Raw genomic sequence first — 20,000 nt, 5'->3', positions numbered from 1 at the left:
CAACATGGTTGACCGCAGGTAAGACTGTAATTGGAGTCATGTTGCTAGGCAACCTCCCAAATCTTGCAAAAAAACACAAATTCTCTCGTGTTCTCAGGTACAAAAACACAAAGAGACGTCCTGAATGAACGTTAACATCTGCAGCATGTTTCTGTCTGATCCACCAGCTCGAGTCCAACTTTAACTCCTGAAACACACACACACACACACACACACACACACACACACACACACACACACACACACACACACACACACACACACACACACACACACGCACACACACACACACACAGAAACATCTGAAACCAAGAACAAGATATAAATACAGACAGAGAAGTAAAAAGCTCTGGTGGACGAGCAGAGCGTGAAAATCTGAGGTGAAAAGAGACGCAGAGAGCGAACAGAGTGAAATATTCATATATTTTCTAAAAGCCTCGACAAACACCGCACACACTTTAATGGATGTTAACACACACACACACACAAAGAAAAGAAATGTTTTTATTTCATGACCAATGCTGTGTGTGACCCAACTGTCCCTCACACACACACACATAAACACGTACACACACACACACATAAACATAAACACACACACATTCGTGTGTACGTGTGTGTGTGTGTGTGTGTGTGTGTGTGTGTGTGTGTGTATGTGTGTGTGTGTCATATATATAATAACAATTTATAAATATATAAACTGTGATTAGAGCTGCAACATTTAGCTGATTAATCATTTAAGGAAAAATATATTAAAATATAGATTATTATTATTATTAAAAATATATATCATATCTTCTTCTCTTTTCTTTCTTCTTTGTGCTTCAGACTGTTCAAACAGAACAACTCGGACATTTTTCAATATTTAAAGACAAAAATAATGAAAATAATAATATAAAATACAAACTGCAGCGTCTTGTTCTAAACGTCTCATCAGGTTGACACTTTTCATTTTTAATTTAAATGATCTGATTTTTGTTTTTAGTGCGACACGACGTCTCAGATTTATAATTAATGTTTTATATAATTATGATCTTAAATGAGAACATGCAATAGTTACCGATAAAAAATACAACTAAATAAAAGTTTGAGCACTAAAAAGGAATTTAAATGTAGTTTGAGACGTAAACTCAGCTGAGAGATTGTGACTGTTGAAGGACCAACAGATCATGTGACCTTTAATCTGACATTTAAACATTAAAACTTATTAAATAATTAACAGCTGAAAGTTCTTCATGCAGTTAAATTTACTTTCTTCAGCTTTTAAATGTTTCGCTGTGTGATAAAATAAAAGCAGGAAGACAGAAAGTCTGTTCCCAACACACCTGCCTCACGTCACTGCAGTCACATGACCAGCACTCAGCCAATCACGTGAAAGCTCTCTCTACTCGTTCTGCCTTCGTTATTCAAGATGACTTCATCCAGGATCAATAATCAATCCTCAAACTGCCTTCAAACAACCAAATGACAGATTCCCACTGAAATGTCAAACCAGACGACGGGTTCGTTCAACAGTCAGAGTATCTTAAACTATCAGTAACTCAACCAGCTGATCATAATGATTGATCAGTAACATCTCAACATTCTTTCATTATAAATCAGTGAGACATTTGTTCATGTTTAGAACCTCTTTGGGTTTAAGGACTTGTTGCTATGACGACAGATCCAGTGTATTTTCTGTTCATCCTTTGTGTCGCGTCTGAGCGTTTGGTCACCGTGACATCACGTATGAAGAGACATTAATGATGAAGCAGCTCACTGTGACTTCCTGTTTATCTGCCGCCACGCTGAGGCGCCTCACTGAGCTCTAAGTCCTGAAGCTTGTATGATGGACACACTGATTAATTATTAAACACACACACACACACACACACACACACACACACACACACACACACACACACACACACACAGCAGCTGTGTATAATTCATTGGCAGTAAAATGAATAAATAAAAGTGAGTTGAAGACAGAGACGAGTGTTATTAGAGCGAACATCATCACACTGAGTGTGTGTGTGTTTGTGTGTGTTTGTGTGTGTGTGTTTGTGTTTGTGTGTGTGTGTGTGTGTGTGTGTGTGTGTGTGTGTGTGTGTGTTTGTGTGTGTGTGACAGAAACACACTGTGAGCTCTGCTAGCTGTCAATCACACATCTTTAAATGTTTCTTGTGTTTCCTGCTGTTGGCCTCAGAGGAGCGTTTGTTTTAATCTGCTGACAGTCCCAGAGGGGTGGAGTTTACTGCAGATGAACAATCAGACTGACAGTCTGATCTAGAACCTACAAAAACTTTATGAAGCACCCCTACACATGACACCAAGCCTATAGGACCACTAGAACCTCATAAAGGTTCACTAGAACCTCTTCACAAAGTCTTAGAACCTTGTCAATCACCACTAGAACCTAGTCCCAGACCCCTAAAACCTTGTCAAAGATCCAGAGAACCTTTTCACTGATTCTTTAAAACTCTTGAAAGATCACTAAAACCTCCTCACTGATCCATGGAACCTCATAAGGGCCCACTAGAACTACAAATCACTACCAGGACCTCCTCACTGATCCGTGGAACCTCTTAAAGGTCCACTAGAACTACAAATCACTACCAGGACCTCCTCACTGATCCCTAAAACCTAATCAAAGATCACGAGAACCCTTTCATCACATTAAGGACCAATATAACTAAATCACTAGGACTTCATCAAGGATCAGTAGAACCTCTTCACTAACTCTTAGAACCTTGCCAATGACCACTAGAATGTAGTCACAGGCCCCAAAACCTTGTCAAAGATCATTAGAACCTCCTCACTGATCCCTGGAACCTCATAAAGAACCACTAGATCATCACTGACAAACACGGTTGTGTTTTTGTGACATTACTAAGGCTCAGTGTTCTTTGGACCAGTCATCTGCATTTATTTCCAGGCTCTCATGTAATCGTGTTTTGAGAAAGGCATCAAAATCTCGGCCCTCCAGTCCCTCCCTGACACCAGATATCTGGATATTGTGGTGCCAACAGCAACCCTCCTGCTCCACCACCGGGCTCCTTTTAGCTTCGTCATCCTGTCTCCAAGTTTGTTAACAGCGTCATTCAAAGCTTTCAGTTTTTCAGTCCTAATGTCTTCAGCCAGATTTAGATAGCTCCGTAGCCACATTAGCTGGAGTATCCTCAGAGCCATGCGTTGATTCAGACTTATCCTGACTGTTTTTAGTTCGCTGATATATGACTTTTTTGAGACATCTTCAGTCACACAGACTTCACACACAAGACAAACTAAATTACACGATCATATCTTATATTTTTCTGAGCCGCTCTTCCATTTAGGCGTTCGATGTGACTCGCCTTTATTTACCAACATGGTTCTTATATCTGTGGAAGCCTGACACTCTCCTCTGTTCTTCCACACACTGAGATTCACTATGTGCTGGAAACCTGAGGACACACAGACAAAAAACTCAAACTATTTATAAATTGTACAAAACAATTTTTTATAAAAACTGTTCTAAAACATGTGGAGTATGACTCAGAACGACGAGGTATCCTGAAAATAACAGAAGCAACAAAGAGCCGGAGAACCAGAGTCTGATATATAGCTGTGTGTGGTGTGTGGAGGGGGGTGGGGGATGGGGGGGGGGGGTAGGGAGGCACTGAGGGGGGTCACAGACAGACAGGTATGCAGTGTCGGTCAGCTGCAGAACGTGTTTATGAGAACATACCAGAGACAGGTCACAACCCAGCATGTGTGCTGACAGTGGTCATGTAACAGCAGGTCTGAAAGGAGGACATGTTGAAACCTGACACACACACACACACACACACACACACACACACACACACACACACTCTTACACGCATGCACACACACACACACACACACACTCTTACACGCATGCACACACACACACACACACACACACACACACACACACACACACATACACACACACACACACATACACACACTTACACGCATGCACACACACACACACACACACACTTACACGCATGCACACACACACACACACACACACTTACACGCATGCACACACACACACACACACACACACACACACACACACACACACACTTACACGCATGCACACACACATTTTCTCTTCACATTTTTTTGTCTCTTGATAACAGAAACCTGGAAAACTTCTAAATATTATTTCTTCTATATTCTAAAACATATAAAAATAATACCTTTTTAATAATATATTATTCCTTAAAGTATTCATAATTTCTTTAATATTAATATTTTTTAAAATCATTTTATTACATTTTAAATGTGTTTAATGTGTGTGATTCTTTTTCTGTGACATTTTTATTTATTACTGAAACAAAATGTAGTTTATCTTTGGATTTTAAGAGTTTGTCAGTTCAGCTCAAAGGTCAAATCAGATTTACTGACACAAATATTAACACAGTATTGTATAAGCAGAAAGATAACAATAACAATATATATCAAATTTATCAGAGACCGAACTGATTTTACTTTTCTGTTTTATTCTGTTTATCTCACATTACTGGAACTGGTTTGTGTTTTAATCTGCTGCCCAGTCTGGATTTCAACCACAGCACTGATGCTCTTGTTAAGGTCTTCAATGACATCCACTTAAACAGTCGACAGTCGACCACAACATATTACTAGACCAACTGGAAAACTGGGTGGGACCTTCTGACACAGCACTGAACTGGTTTGAATCCTACTTAAAGGACTGGGACTACTATGTGTCTGTAGGTAATTACTCATCTGAGGGGACAAAAATGACACGTGGAGTTCCCCAAGGCTCCATTCTGGGGCCTCTTCTGTTCAACATCTACAAACTCCCACCGGCTCAGATTATGAGAAACAACAAAATATGTTACCACAGTTACGCAGATGACACACAAATTTACATAACTTCTATATAATTTCTTCAATTAAACAAAGATAAAACTGAAGTAATTGTTTTTGGAGCCGAGGAAGAACGTTTAAAAGTCAGCACTCAGCTTCAATCAATAATGTTAAAAACTACAAACCAAGTCAGAAATCTTGGTGTCGTCATGGACTCAGACCTGAACTTCAACACATTAAGACAATTACAGAGTCAGCCGACCATCACCTGAAGAATATATCAAGGATTAAAGGACTTATGTCTCAGCAGGATTTGGAAAAACTGCATTTATCTTCAGTAGACTCGACTACTGTAACGCCGTCTTCACAGGTCTCCCTAAAACATGGATCAGACAGCTGCTGCTGATCCAGACGCTGCTGCTCGAGTCACTAAGTCCAAGAAAGTGGATCATATCAGTCCAGTTCTCAGATCTTTACACTGACTTCCTGTCTGTCAAAGAACTGACTTTAAAATATTGCTGTTGGTTTATAAAGCACTGAATGGTTTCTGATCTGCTGCTACATTATGAACCATCCAGTCTCTCAGGTGGTCTGGATCAGGTCTGGATCAGGTCTGGATCAGGTCTGCTTTCTGTCCCCAGAGTCCAAACTAAACCTGGAGAAGCAGCGTTCAGGTTTTATGCTCCACATATCTGAACAAACTGCAGATCTGCTGCAACTCTCAGCTCTTTAAATCACAGCTGAAGACTTTTCTGTTGCCTTTGATTAAATCTAATAATTATTATTTTCTTACACTGAACTGTAACTTTTACTGTTTTATCTTATTCTATCTTAGCTTATTTTTATTTTCTATTTAACTCTTTTTAATTTCTAGCCTTATATTGTTTTTCCATTTTGCCTTGATGCCTTTTATGTTTTATGTAAAGCACTTTGAATTGCCTTGTTGTTGACGTGCTATACAAATAAACTTGCCTTGCCTATGAAGCATTTTGTAATAAATATGTAAATATTGTTGCCATAAAAAGGGATAAATTGAGAGTAAGAAAAATAAACAATATCACATACAAGAAATCCAAACAGACAAAAAGCTGCAGCAGCACCTGTGTAATTAGCGTGCTAATTGCTAATGACATGCTGCTTGTTGTTTGTTTGCACACACACACACACACACACACACACACACACACACACACACACACACATACACACACACACACACACCTGGTGATGGATGAGGTAAATTAGCCACCTGATGAGCTCAGCGCTAACGAAGCCTACCACGGCACGCTACGCTAATGACTCCACCATTAACCACCTAATGAGCTCAGTGTGAATGTAGCCTTGCAGTTAGCCGCTAGCAGTTCTTATTGTCTCTTCCTGCATTGTGATTGGCCGCAGGGTTCGACCAGCTGACTCCGACTCACCTGCACACTTGGTCCTGGCTCTGAGCGGTGGGCCGGGGTTTCCCGTGCCTCCCTCCAGGGGCCGGGTGAGCAGCACGCTGATCTCGTACTCGGTGTCGGGGTCCAGGTGTCCGATCTTGTGGGTGGGCTTATCGACAGGTGTGGTGTCAATCAACATGCCCGACATCGTCCGGTACTCCACCTCAAAAACACATTATTGATACAAGTATTGAAACAATAATCAATTATTATTACAGTTATTAATATTAATATTAGTGGAGAGGAGGGAAGAGGAGTGGAGTTTGAAGGGGAGGTGCAGTGAGGAGGTGTAGTGAGGAGGTGCAGTAAGGAGGTGCAGTGGGGAGGTGTAGTGAGGAGGTGCATTGGGGAGGTGCAGTGGGGAGGTGTAGTGAGGAGGTGCAGTGAGGAGGTGCAGTGGGGAGGTGCAGTGAGGAGGTGCAGTGGGGAGGTGCAGTGAGGAGGTGCAGTGAGGAGGTGCAGTAAGGAGGTGCAGTGAGGAGGTGACTCACCTCTCTCTCTATGATTGGTCCGTCGCCGTTGATGGAGTTGGCGTTGAGTTGGATCCACAGGTAGGTGGCGCCCACCGCCGTCAGCTGAGGAGGAGCGATGGGTACGGGAGGCTCTGAGGGACAAACAGAACCGGCGTCAGTTTCACATAGATCTCTCTCTTAACGAGGGGAGGAAGGAGTTAACGAGTTAATTAATATCCATGACCTTCGGCGAATCACGGCAGACCTGAATTCCATTACCCAGAATCCCCGGCGGTGCTGCTCTACTTCCTCCTGACCCACTTCATCACACACACACACACAGTAAGTAGGATACATGTGTAATGATGCGTGTTTATCGTGAAGCGTGTTCAGGTTAATACTCACCTGTGTGTGCGAGAGATAAAACACAAACAGGTTGAGTGACAGTTCAATCAGGGGCTTAACCGCCGGGGATTGTGGGATATGTGTCAGGTCATGTGACCAACAAACACTTCCTCACCTGACGGTGTGTTTGCAGAGACGAGAAAGATCAGACAAGCTATCGACCCAACTGTCCCTCACACACGCACACACACACACACACACACACACACACACACACACACACACACACACACACATACACACACATACACACACACACACATACACACACACACACACACACACACATACACACACGCACACACACACACACATAAACACACACATACACACACGCACACACACACACACACATACACACACGCACACACACACACACATAAACACACATTCGTGTGTGTGTGTGTGTGTGTGTGTGTTTATGTGTGTGTGTGTGTGTCAGACCTTTATCTCCGTATTGATCCGCTCTGTTATGAATGATATCAGACAGTCAGACAGTCTGATCTGCTTCCTGCTCACATCGTCAGATACAAACAGAAACCTACGGAAAGCCGCCGGCGTCATAATCTGCGTCTCATTCTGACACGTTTCCCTCATCAATTAACCACAAATTAACAACTAACAGTTATTTTCATTAATTAAGTAATCTTGATTAATCGTTTGGTCAGACTTCCTGAGAGCAGCGGAGGCAAACCGGCACCTTTAAACGTTAAATGAACCAACCAAATCAACTGTTCCTCACAAACAGGAAGAGGTGGCGGTCGGACAGAAACGGTGTTTGATGGCGACGACATCAGAACTTTCAACCAACCATGACTGAAGTCTCAGCAGGGACTGTTGGTGGATAATCAACTTTTAACCAGACGAGTCTAATAATAAGCTGTTAGCCTTCACTTACTGACGGGGAACGTTAGACGGGTTGTTGCTCCGGTTGAAAAGGTAAAATGTTCAAAACCAGTGGTGGAAATTAAAGTATATTATTGTGCAGTACTTCAGTCCAAAACCCAAATATATTCAGTTTACCATCAGAGGAGACAAATAAAACCATCAAATCATCACATGTGACGAGTTGGAGCCAGAAAAGTTTTGATATTTTGCTTAAAAAAATGTCAAAAATGATTATTTGATTGTCAAAATAGTTGCTGATTAATGTTCGGTGGATGCAGCTCTACTGTAAAGTGACTCCTGCTGTCATAAATGTAGCAGAGTGGAAGTATAAAGTATCATCACATGGAAATACTCTTGTTCAGTAAAAGTACCTCAAATAGTATTTAAATAGAGTATCTGACCTCTGTGGAGGGAAGTAACTGAGTACATTTACTCCCTCAATCAGCTGATCAGTTCATCCTGATCTTTAGATGAATCGAGCGTTAATTTAAACGATGATCTTCGCTGTTGTTCGCTGCGTCTGTACGAACAGAACGGCATGATGGGAAAGGAAAATACCCAGAATTCTCCTCCAGCAGCCGGAGATGAAAGTGATGTTTCTGGCAGCTCCGTCACACGAAAACACACGAAAACACACCACGTTTAATGAGTCGCCATTAACACACTGAATACCTGCCAGTGTGTGTGTGTGTGTGAGTGTGTGTGTGTGTGAGTGTGTGTGAGTGTGTGTGAGTGTGTGTGTGTGTGTGTGTGTGTGAGTGTGTGTGAGTGTGTGTGAGTGTGTGTGTGTGTGTGTGTGAGTGTGTGTGTGTGTGTGTGTGTGTGAGTGTGTGTGAGTGTGTGTGAGTGTGTGTGTGTGTGTGTGTGAGTGTGTGTGAGTGTGTGTGAGTGTGTGTGTGTGTGTGTGTGTGTGTGGAAACAGGAAGTGGGGGCTTTTACTATGAAGTGATTCATCTTCACAAACGCAGACACTCTTTGACAAAACGCAGCTGATTCTCCCTTTTTAAACAGCAAACTGACTTTCTAATGAGGCTCTCCTTTAACCCAACACACACACACACACACACACACACACACACACACACACACTCACACACACACTCACACACACACACACACTCACAGTGCAGTAATGAGGTTTGCAGCTTTAATAAAACTGCTCCTCGTTTGACGAAGGAGTCATTAAAATAAAAATATGACAAAGTGCAGCTTTGATCTGAGAGAGAGAGACAGGTGGAGAGAGAGACAGGTGGAGAGAGAGAGAGACAGGTGGAGAGAGAGACAGGTGGAGAGAGAGAGAGACAGGTGGAGAGAGAGACAGGTGGAGAGAGAGAGAGAGACAGGTGGTGAGAGAGACAGGTGGAGAGAGAGAGAGAGACAGGTGGAGAGAGAGACAGGTGGAGAGAGAGAGAGACAGGTGGTGAGAGAGACAGGTGGAGAGAGAGAGAGACAGGTGGAGAGAGAGACAGGTGGAGAGAGAGAGAGACAGGTGGTGAGAGAGACAGGTGGAGAGAGAGAGAGAGACAGGTGGAGAGAGAGACAGGTGGAGAGAGAGAGAGAGACAGGTGGTGAGAGAGACAGGTGGAGAGAGAGAGAGAGACAGGTGGTGAGAGAGACAGGTGGAGAGAGAGAGAGACAGGTGGAGAGAGAGACAGGTGGAGAGAGAGAGACAGGTGGAGAGAGAGACAGGTGGAGAGAGAGACAGGTGGAGAGAGAGAAAAAATCATATAAAAAAAAAACAAACACAAATAAAATAAAAGTAAACGTCAGCAGCCAATCAGACACCAGGACTCACGTTTGACTGTGAGGTCAGCGTAGGAGGACACGCCCACGCCTTGCTCTGATTGGGCGATGCAGCGATAGCGTCCGGAGTCGCCCTTGGTCGTGTTCTCCACGTCGAAGCTCGCCACGTAACGCCGCGAGGTCATCGGCTTGGTTTCCCTGACGACGGCCTGACGACCGCCCATCCCCTGACGACCAGAAGATTAACGTATGAATAAAAACACAATAACAACAGAATAAACATTACCTTCATTAATATAACGCTGTTACCATGGTAACCACAGGATTAAAACACGGAAACAAACTGTCAAAAAGCTGGAAAAATGTTTACATGAAAACTAGACATTTTGGAGATACATGGGTTTACCAGGACATCAGGGAACAGGATATTGATCGTCACTGATAGTGATTGATTAGTGATTGATCAGTGATCAGCACCTGCAGGTGCAGCAGCAGGTTGCTCTGCGGTTGTCTGTTGATGGTGCAATGAAACGTCGCCGTCTGTCTCGCGTTCACCTCCACGCCTTTAATGTGCAGGAAGTGAGGTGTGCTCACTGAGGACACACACAAAGGTCAGAGGTCACACACTGATGACATCATCATACAAATCACCTCCATCACCAGGGCAACAGCTAACCCTTCACCCTGATCCCCCTGATCTCTTGAGCCAGGCAGCGAGAATCTCCCCGATCCAATCAGAAAATGGATCCTGGAGGAAGCAGGTGTGTGTGTGTGTGTGTGTGTGTGTGTGTGTGTGTGTGTGTGTGTGTGTGTGTGTGTGTTTTCAATCAGTTTATTGGACAGTGTTGGGGTAAAAAACAGGCAGCGAGAAACAGTTCAGGTCAAGGATGTTTACTGGTGATTTAACACACATACTCAACCTCTCTCTGTGTGTGTGTGTGTGTGTGTGTGTGTGTGTGTGTGTGTGTGTGTGTTTGTGTGTGTTTGTGTGTTTGTGTGTGTGTGTTTGTGTGTTTGTGTGTGTGTGTGTGTGTGTGTGTGTTCACATAACAGCAAATCTAAAATGCGAGTCTTCAGACAGGCAGGTAGATAAACAGACGGATGGATCAAAGTCCATGCTAATCAATTTATATTTTAATGAGCTCCCCTGTCTCCACACACACACACACACATACATACACACACAAACACACACACACACACACACACACACACACACACACACACACAGTGACCTTGATTCTACCATACCAGCTCAACTTTTAACATCGTTATCCAATTAAGCAGCCAAACCTCGTTAACCAATTAGGAGCCTGTTCTACAAGGGGGTGGGCCTTTCTGTGTGTGTGTGTGTGTGTGTGCACTTACTGCACTGGTGTCCCTGCAGTGTGATGTCTTTGATGGCCAGAACTCCTCTCTGACCGGTGCTGACGGCCTCGAACACAACCTGAAACACACAGCGATCAATATTATCAGCATTATTGATAGTATCAGTTCCAGCACTGTTGTTATTATTGTGTCCAGGGGGGCTGAGCAGGTCAGACAGACGGCAGCTGGTTGTGATTCTTCTGTCTGAACAGGAAGTAAAGAGCTGAGAGTGTGTGAGGTTCAGGTTCAGGTTCAGGTTCAGGTTCAGGTTCAGGTTCAGGTGCGTGGGGGGTCCTGGGTCAACGTGGGCGTCTCCAGCTGAGCCAATCACAGTTGAGCATGATAACAGAGAGGAAGTGTGTGGCTGCGTCAGAGACGTGAATCTGTAGTGACTTCCTGCGTTCACCATGTTAAACCTCATTTCCTGTGTTCATGTGTTCGTGTTTAACTGAACTTATTTATATGTCGAGCATCAATCCGTCAGCACAACTTCAACCAAAACACAACAATCTGTCTTTGCGCTGCTTCATTTGAATGAAGTCTGCGCCGTACGTCTGCGCCGTGCGTCTGCACCCCCCGTCTGCACCCCCCGTCTGCGCCGTGCGTCTGCGCCGTACGTCTGCGCCCCCCGTCTGCACCGTGCGTCTGCGCCGTACGTCTGCGCCGTGCGTCTGCACCCCCCGTCTGCACCCCCCGTCTGCACCCCCCGTCTGCGCCGTGCGTCTGCGCCGTGCGTCTGCGCCGTGCGTCTGCACCGTGCGTCTGCCCTGGGACCCAGAAACCTCACAGACCAGTTTCAAGGTGAGAGAAAGACCATGTAGTCAGAGTTCTGCTTGTTGGTCGTTGCAGCTCCACTAAAACAGACTCCATGAAGCTGTAGACCAGGTAGACCAAGTGTTTTAAACAAGTGTGAAAGAGGCTTCAGAGTCCAGACCAGGTCTCATAGATTTAGTGAACCAGCAGTGAACTGATCTACTCACTAGTACTGTGTGTGTGTGTATCAAAGCTGATACATCTGATTAAAAACACGTCAGTGCTCTGGGTCACATGATCCTTCATCATGAAGAGTTTGTTTTAATAACAGCATCATGTAGTTCTGTGTAAGACAGACGCTACTGAGCATGTGCAGGAACACGGTTCTGTTTACAGCTTCGTTTCTCACTTTGTTCTGAAGTCCAGAGGTAGTGATCTGCTGGCGTCTGGACTCGTGAAGACGTGAAGGAGGAGCAGAAGATGTTTAACCAGCTGATCAACAACATAACAGTCTTAAAACATGTCTGGAGGATCTTTAATGATCAAATCTCACCACTGTGTTAAAATATCAAAGATGACATGAAGAAGATCTGACAGTATCTCTTTGTTTGTTGTTGTTGTTTTAATATTTAACGTCGCTCTGCTTTCCATGCTGCCTTTCAACATTTTAACATGTTAATATGTTAATATTACCAAAATAAAACTTCACAGGTTTCAGTCCAGTTTAACTTCTTCTGTCTTCATGTAAACAGCTGAACGACTGTTCTGTGTTTCAGCAGCGTGTTGATACTGATTTCTCATCTAAACTGTGTGTGTGTGTGTGTGTGTGTGTGTGTGTGTGTGTGCATTCCACAGCCTTATCTCCACGGAAACCGGCGGCACACACTTCCTGTTGGTGCCCAGAGACAGGAAGTCCTCCTCCCTCCTATAACTGACCGTCAGCTGTGTGGTTCATTCTTCTTCTGTTGTAATCTCTCCGTCCTTCCCTCCTTCCTCTCACCTCTGACTCCTCTTCCCTTCATTCTTCTTCTCTCCTTCCTGCGGTTTCTGCCATCACTCACTTCCTGTTTCTTTGGATTCCCCTACATCTTTTATTATTTCTTTCTCTCTGTGTCACCGTTCCCGCCATCTCCTCCTCTTCCCGTCGCTCTCGTCAACTCCCTTACTCTAACGATGTGGATCTGCCGTTGCCGTGGTGATGCTGCTAATTAGTGACGCCTGCTGTGATGATCCGACAACTAATTACAGCCTGTTCACAACCCACAACACCTGTGTGTGTGTGTGTGTGTGATTGGCTATATTGTTCTGAATCAATCTCTCTTCTTCTGTGGTGAAAGCAGTGTGATAGTTCAGCTGGAGGTATCATTTTACTCCCCACAGAAAAGTGTGTGAGTGACCCCCTGCCTCCAAGCTGATGACATATCGACTGGTGTGCACGCACACACGCACACACACACACACACACACACACACACACACACACACACACACACACACACACACACACACACACACACACACACACTGTCCTCCAGAGTGTGTAAAAGTGAAAACGGCGGCTCTGCTCAGAGGAAACGCTGTCATATCGCTGACGGAGCAGATGGTGGCAGCAGCGCGGCGTTTCATTGGACGAAGAAGAAGAAACACAACAACAATAACAACAATACAACTGTTAAGTGTTTTTCCTCATTCTGTGTTCTTATGTCTCATAATTGTGTAATCGACGTCGATGTGACTGAACACAGAAACTCTCCTGATAACGTGACGATCCAACAGGTTTATACTACAATACCCATGAGCCTCGGCTGCTGCTGCCCGTCAGAGGTGTGAATAAGAGCGACATGTTCATTTAAAATTGAACTTAATCTGCAGATTGTAAACTCAGTTTTCTCAACATCGTGATCTTTAGCTTCTGCTCACCGTTAGCGACGCATGTGACCAAATTTTAAGCTCTGCGATTGGCTGAAATGCACCTTGGGAGTCGTAGTTAACTTCTACTCTTAAATCTAGCTTTGACTTTTGTTTCACTAAGAACAAGATATGTTCTGACACAGTTGTTGATCATTTGCTGTGATGATTCAACAGGAAAGTCAAACTGTAGAAGAAGAACATGAACGTCCAGAACCAGCGGCACCCTGAAACAGCTCCTCCCACGCCAACACTCACAACAATGGTGGACGGCTTGATGCCAGTGCTGTTGTCTTTACTGTCTACTTTGACAGCTTGTTTAGAGTTAAACGTAGTTCTCTTCCACCTTCCTCCAGCAGGACGAGCACGCAGAGACAATAAATACACACATGGCAGTAACACTGTAAACTCAGTGAGATATAACATCAGGAACGTGTGTGTGTGTGTGTGTGTGTGTGTGTGTGTGTGTGTGTGTGTGTGTTACCTGGTAGTAATTGGGCCAGAACGTGGACACGGCTAGCTCCACCTTCTTCCAGATGTGGTAGGCGGGGCCAGACGAGTTAAAGACAGGAACTCCCAGAGGGCTGTTGTTCTCTGCAGGAACACAAACACCATCAACACCAGTAAGCACTGGGTAGTACTGCCAGTATTAATATAAAAAATATAATACAAGTACTGTTATATCCTGTTGTAGTATAAATATCTATAGCGTAACATCAGTACTTTGTCTGTTTATTGTCTCTGCAAATATACAAATAAGTTGTTTAAGCTGGCTGCTGATTATAATGAGTAAGACTATCGCTGATAACACCAGACGACGTCAGTCAACACTCTGACGGTGAGAACAGTCACGACGCTGCTGCAAGAAATGAACTGAAGAAAGATCTAGAAAGAACAGACAAAGACTTGTGAGTGAATGTGGAGTCTGAGGAGAGCACGTTGACCCCAGAGGTCATTAAACTACAGCCGGATCAGCTGGATCAGTACAGTGTATCAATTATATTCAGGACTTAATCATTACTTAGAGACTGATGGATTATTGGTGGACGAGCAGGTGGACGTGTATTTATTCATATTTATATCCTCAGTGAGCAAGACAACAAGGAGGGAAACATACAGCCTTTGATGGGATCAATAGAGACCTTTTAGAGTATAAATGAATATGTTCTGGTATTGATGGTAAGTTTTATAATGTTATCAAAGCATTGTATAAATAATCTGAGGACTGGCTGCTTCTCCATCACATCTGCTTTCTCTGCATTATTTGCTCTTTATGTAAATGATTTAGCTGAAGAAGGCTGATGTAGGTAAAGTGACTGATAATATGAATTTCAGTGTTTTATTATATGCTGATGATGTGTCGCTCGCAGAGACAAAGATTAATTTACAAAAAATGTTAAATATTCTGAGTTTATGGTGCAGTAAACAGAAACTGAATGAACACAATTACCGTATATTAAAATAAACTGGTTCTGATACGTCTACGTGCTTCAGAGAGGAAGTTAAAGTAGAGTCAGAACCAGCGGAGCAGCAGCAGTCTGATCTGACCGTCACTGAACTTCATGACTCAGTTTCATTTCATGCTGCAGGAGTCTGAGGTTAAAGGTCAGGATGCCGTCCAGAGTCCAGAGTCCAGAGTCCAGAGTCTAGAGTCCAGAGTCCAGAGTCCAGAGTCTAGAGTCTAGAGTCCAGAGTCCAGAGTCCAGAATCCAGAGTCTAGAGTCTAGAGTCCAGAGTCCAGAGTCCAGAATCCAGAGTCTAGAGTCTAGAGTCTAGAGTCCAGAGTCCAGAGTCCAGAATCCAGAGTCTAGAGTCTAGAGTCCAGAGTCCAGAGTCCAGAATCCAGAGTCTAGAGTCTAGAGTCCAGAGTCCAGAGTCCAGAATCCAGAGTCTAGAGTCTAGAGTCTAGAGTCCAGAGTCCAGAGTCCAGAATCCAGAGTCTAGAGTCTAGAGTCTAGAGTCCAGAGTCCAGAGTCCAGAGTCCAGAATCCAGAGTCTAGAGTCTAGAGTCCAGAGTCCAGAGTCCAGAATCCAGAGTCTAGAGTCTAGAGTCCAGAGTCCAGAGTCCAGAATCCAGAGTCTAGAGTCTAGAGTCTAGAGTCCAGAGTCCAGAGTCCAGAATCCAGAGTCTAGAGTCCAGAGTCCAGAATCCAGAGTCCAGAGTCTAGAGTCTAGAGTCTAGAGTCCAGAGTCCAGAGTCCAGAATCCAGAGTCTAGAGTCCAGAGTCCAGAATCCAGAATCCAGAGTCCAGCCACGACGCGTTTTCTTGTGGTGCATAAATTTACTGCATCATCCTTCAGTTAACACAGAACGCCGTCTCCATGACAACACGGAACGCCGTCTCCATCACAACACGGAACGCCGTCTCCATGACAACACGGAACGCCGTCTCCATGACAACACGGAACGCCGTCTCCATCAGAATATTTCAACACTATAACAGTTCTACTAGTAGTATTATTAGTACTAATAATTAGTACTATGTTGCAGTACCAATGAACCTTCTGATGTAAATGTTACTCTGTTTAGTATTTCAATATGAAGTATTTGTACTTCTGACATAGACGTTACTGTATCTGTCTTCTAATATTACTGCAGTAGTATTTGTACTTCAGTGTACTACTAGTGTACCTTTGACATGTTAAGTGTTGCAGTATGTGAGTGTGTATTACTGCAGTACTTGTTGCAGTATTTGTACCTTTGATGTAGACGTTGAGCGTGGCGGGGGCGGCGCCCTCGCGGCCTCCCGCCTGGTAGAACAGGAAGCTGACGCAGTGTGTGTCGTTCTCTTTGAGTGGCGGCAGCAGCAGTTGAGCGCGTTGACCGCCGTAACGCCCCGACGTGTTGACAAACAGGGAGGACGAACCTGTGGACAGGAAGTGAAAGGACACAAAAATAAAAGCCTTTAAACAGTGCAGTAGCTTTACACTGAAAAACCCAAACAAGAGGAAGTAAACAGCAGCTTTATACTTCAGAATTAATCAGCTGTTTAATTCCCCAAATAATTATTAAAAAATAGTAAAAATAAAATACTTAAACAAAGTCAAAGTAAAGCCAAATAAAGACAGATTTATTATTTATTTATATTAGTTTTTATTTTGACTGTAAAAAACCTCAAAACCCTAAAATAAATATGAGGAAGATTAAAGTGAATAAAAACACAGCAGAGAAGCTTTAATGTAATTATTAAACTCATCATAATGAACTCAGAGTTTACACTGAAACTAAATGACTGTTGAACGTTACTGATTAAATATCTAGTTTGTACTTAAAACTGTCAGAGAAGATCAATAGAAACAGCTCATTAAGTATTCACATTTATGCAAATGTTATGTAAACACAAACATATAGAATTACACACACATATATGAACATTGTATAAATTATTTAACAGTTTTTGAGCAACATATAAATAAAGAAAGGAACAGAAAATAATAATAATGAAGAAAAACAGGAAAATGTGCTCAATAAAAAACATCAAAACCTGCAGAGAAACGTCTCATTCACACTGTATCCACAGTGAATCCAGATTTATTTTAGAAAGTCTGAACAGCAGTTTGCGATTCAACGCTCGGCCCACAGACGTTACACTGTGATGACGTCACACAGTTTTAAATCACTTTTCTCGGCTCGAGGAAAGTGATTTAAAACTGAAAACCTCCACGGATCAAAAGTTCATAACAGGAAGAGTCATAACTGACGTCGTTTGCAGTTCAAGGCGTCTCTTTTACAATGGTGGTCTATAAACCGCAATACCGCGACTGACCACCGGGAGAAACTGGCTGCAACCAAGCAGGAAGCTCCGGGTCTGAAACAGGAAGCCGATGCTGAAGTGCTTTAAAGCTGCGTTCTCTCTAACGGCCAGCAGGGGGCGACGCCACCGGCTGCAATAAGAGGTCTGATTGTATAGAAGTCTCTGACTGCTCACTGGGTTTATTACCTCAGTAAACACTTTCCTGGTGAGTTTATGGTCTCAATCACTAGTTTCAAGTCTTCTTCAGTGCAGCATGATGTTTAGTCAATTCTGGTCCCTTTTAGAGTAAAACAGACGATGAAGCAGCGTATGCTTTAGGGCGGGGCTACATTATGATTGACAAGTCGCAACCACGGTGACAACACTGGTTCGTAACCATGGCGTAACCCCAGATTCACAGAGTTTAGCCGTCGCCATCTGTGTTCATGACAGTTAATTGTAACATTTTGGTCGCCTATAAAAGTCTCGTTCAGCGTTTGGTTGAACTAAAAGATCCTCGAAGGCGTCGGATGTTCAGGTTTTCTGGTAGGTACGTTTTGTTTAAACGTTCTTTGGCCTGTTTTTCACTAGCAAAAATTAGCATTAGCATTATCAGTGTTAACCATAGATTGTAAATGCACCGTGCTAACCAAGCTAGCAGCTAGCGCTATGGTCAGCTCCACCCTCTCGTCCAAATATGGTCACTTCTGGCTCCAAAACGGCAGTCCACAAACCAACGGGTTACGTCGCCATGGATACGTCCATATTTCTACAGTTTGTGGCTGAAAGGCTGAGTGATGGCGCCGTATCCAGATCTAATAATACGTCCTTGAGGACAATATGTTTGTGTTCTTGACAACGAGATGATGGATCTCCATTGCTCGTGCTCCCACGTTGGAAAGCCAGCGTACGTAGTTACCACGGCAACCCGTGCAGATAGGCTGGTGATGTCTGGACACACAAATGTGATCTGATCAGGTGCCAATAACAGTGCAGACAGTCTGTCTGACAGTCTGAACAAAACACAGACGAGCAGGAAACTAAAGTGTGATGAAAGCATTTCAATAAAGAAGCAAAGACGCCAATAAAAAGATGAAAGCAACAAACAGGAAATACATCACTGACAGAAGATAAGAAAATAAGACTCACATGCAGCAAATCCATAATTCATCAACTGTGTGTGTGTGTGTGTGTGTGTGTGTGTGTGTGTATGTGTGTGTGTGTGTGTGTCATGACTACAGCTGTCAATCACCCGAGCAGCTCTAGATTCACTTTTCTTTATGTCTGTTTCTGTAAAGTTTCTATGAAATTCAAATTACGCGACAGCCGTGTGTGTGTGTGTGTGTGTGTGTGTGTGTGTGTGTGGGTTGAAGGGCGTTTCCATGGCAACAGCAGGAGAGCAGTAACAGTGAAGTATTCCTTCAGTCAGCTGTCAGTCACACAGAGAGCTGCTGGATGATTTTTGTACTTTTTATGGAGCAATCGCTGCGTTTCCCTAAAAAATAGTTTTTGCTTCTAATATTAGCAGGAAGAGACGAAAACAAGTTCTGTGTTATTTCAGTTTCCAGTTCAGTTTGGTCGGAAGGTGATTTAGACAAATATCAACACAACAGACGCAGCGAAACGATGAACATCATCGTCTGAGGTGAGTTTTTGTGTTGTGTTGAGGTTTTTCTGCTGATATCAGTTCTTACATTCAACATGTGGACTGTAAACACTGGAGGACTCCTGCTGAAGCATCAGGTTCACGCTGGTTAATGCACCTGCCAGTACAGTCAGTAAGTTAGTCTATTTAGTTATTTTATATCATTTAGCATTTCATTTATTTTCATTTCTCTTTGGATTAATATGATCTTGTTTTCCTGCACTTTGCCTCTTAAACTGGTCTTAAATTGTTTTAAATTATTTTTAGCAATTTTTCTTTTTTATCAAGTTGCATCCAATAAAGTGTCAAATGTTTTTACTTCCTGTTTTTGTGACGTATGATGTGATGATGTTGATCGTCACGCTGCACGCTGAAGACAAATTTCTACTTTTGTGCAACAAAGTTGGACAATAAAGTTGTTGCAGGAAGTCCCAACTGTCTTCACTATCAAAGTAAAATCCAAAATAATCGTAAAACAAGAAGAAGAAGAAACATGTAAAACAAACCTAACATGCTACATGCTAGCATGTTGGTGTTTAGCGTGTTAACATGCTAACATTAGCTAATTAGCATTAAGCGTGGATATATTATAAGAAGATCAAAGATGGCACCCGCTCACTCGCCTGCCTCTCAGCTCTCCACATGGACTTCATCCGGTTGGACAGTCGGACGTCTCCGCCTACTGAAGTCTGAGGATTTCTGGATGTTTGATAGCTTCAGTGGACTGAAGCACCGCCCTGAAGACTTTTTAAACTCTCTGATTGTTTCGACCCAGTTTTACCAGTTTTACCAGTGAGACCAGTGAGACCGTCCTCAGTCTGTATGAGCGACG

At 43.4% G+C, this 20,000-nt stretch overlaps 1 protein-coding gene across 11 annotated transcripts in view; it reads right to left on the bottom strand.

Moving 5' to 3' along the window:
- LOC137173326 (receptor-type tyrosine-protein phosphatase mu-like) overlaps positions 1-20,000 on the bottom strand; it is a 164,855-nt gene that overhangs the window by 90,361 nt on the left and 54,494 nt on the right. For all 11 annotated transcript variants that reach the window (XM_067578109.1, XM_067578111.1, XM_067578115.1 and 8 more), the window contains exons 3-9: positions 16,489-16,656; positions 14,274-14,383; positions 11,129-11,207; positions 10,238-10,353; positions 9,813-9,987; positions 6,764-6,876; positions 6,255-6,435 (exon numbers count right to left, since the gene is read on the bottom strand). In XM_067578109.1, the coding sequence (XP_067434210.1) occupies positions 6,255-6,435; positions 6,764-6,876; positions 9,813-9,987; positions 10,238-10,353; positions 11,129-11,207; positions 14,274-14,383; positions 16,489-16,656 (942 nt within the window). The remainder of the gene's footprint in view (positions 1-6,254; positions 6,436-6,763; positions 6,877-9,812; positions 9,988-10,237; positions 10,354-11,128; positions 11,208-14,273; positions 14,384-16,488; positions 16,657-20,000) is intronic.

Source organism: Thunnus thynnus, chromosome 21 (assembly GCF_963924715.1).
Source record: "Thunnus thynnus chromosome 21, fThuThy2.1, whole genome shotgun sequence".
In the NCBI taxonomy this organism is placed as follows: Eukaryota; Metazoa; Chordata; class Actinopteri; order Scombriformes; family Scombridae; genus Thunnus; species Thunnus thynnus.
This window is presented reverse-complemented; position numbering and strand designations above follow the sequence as displayed.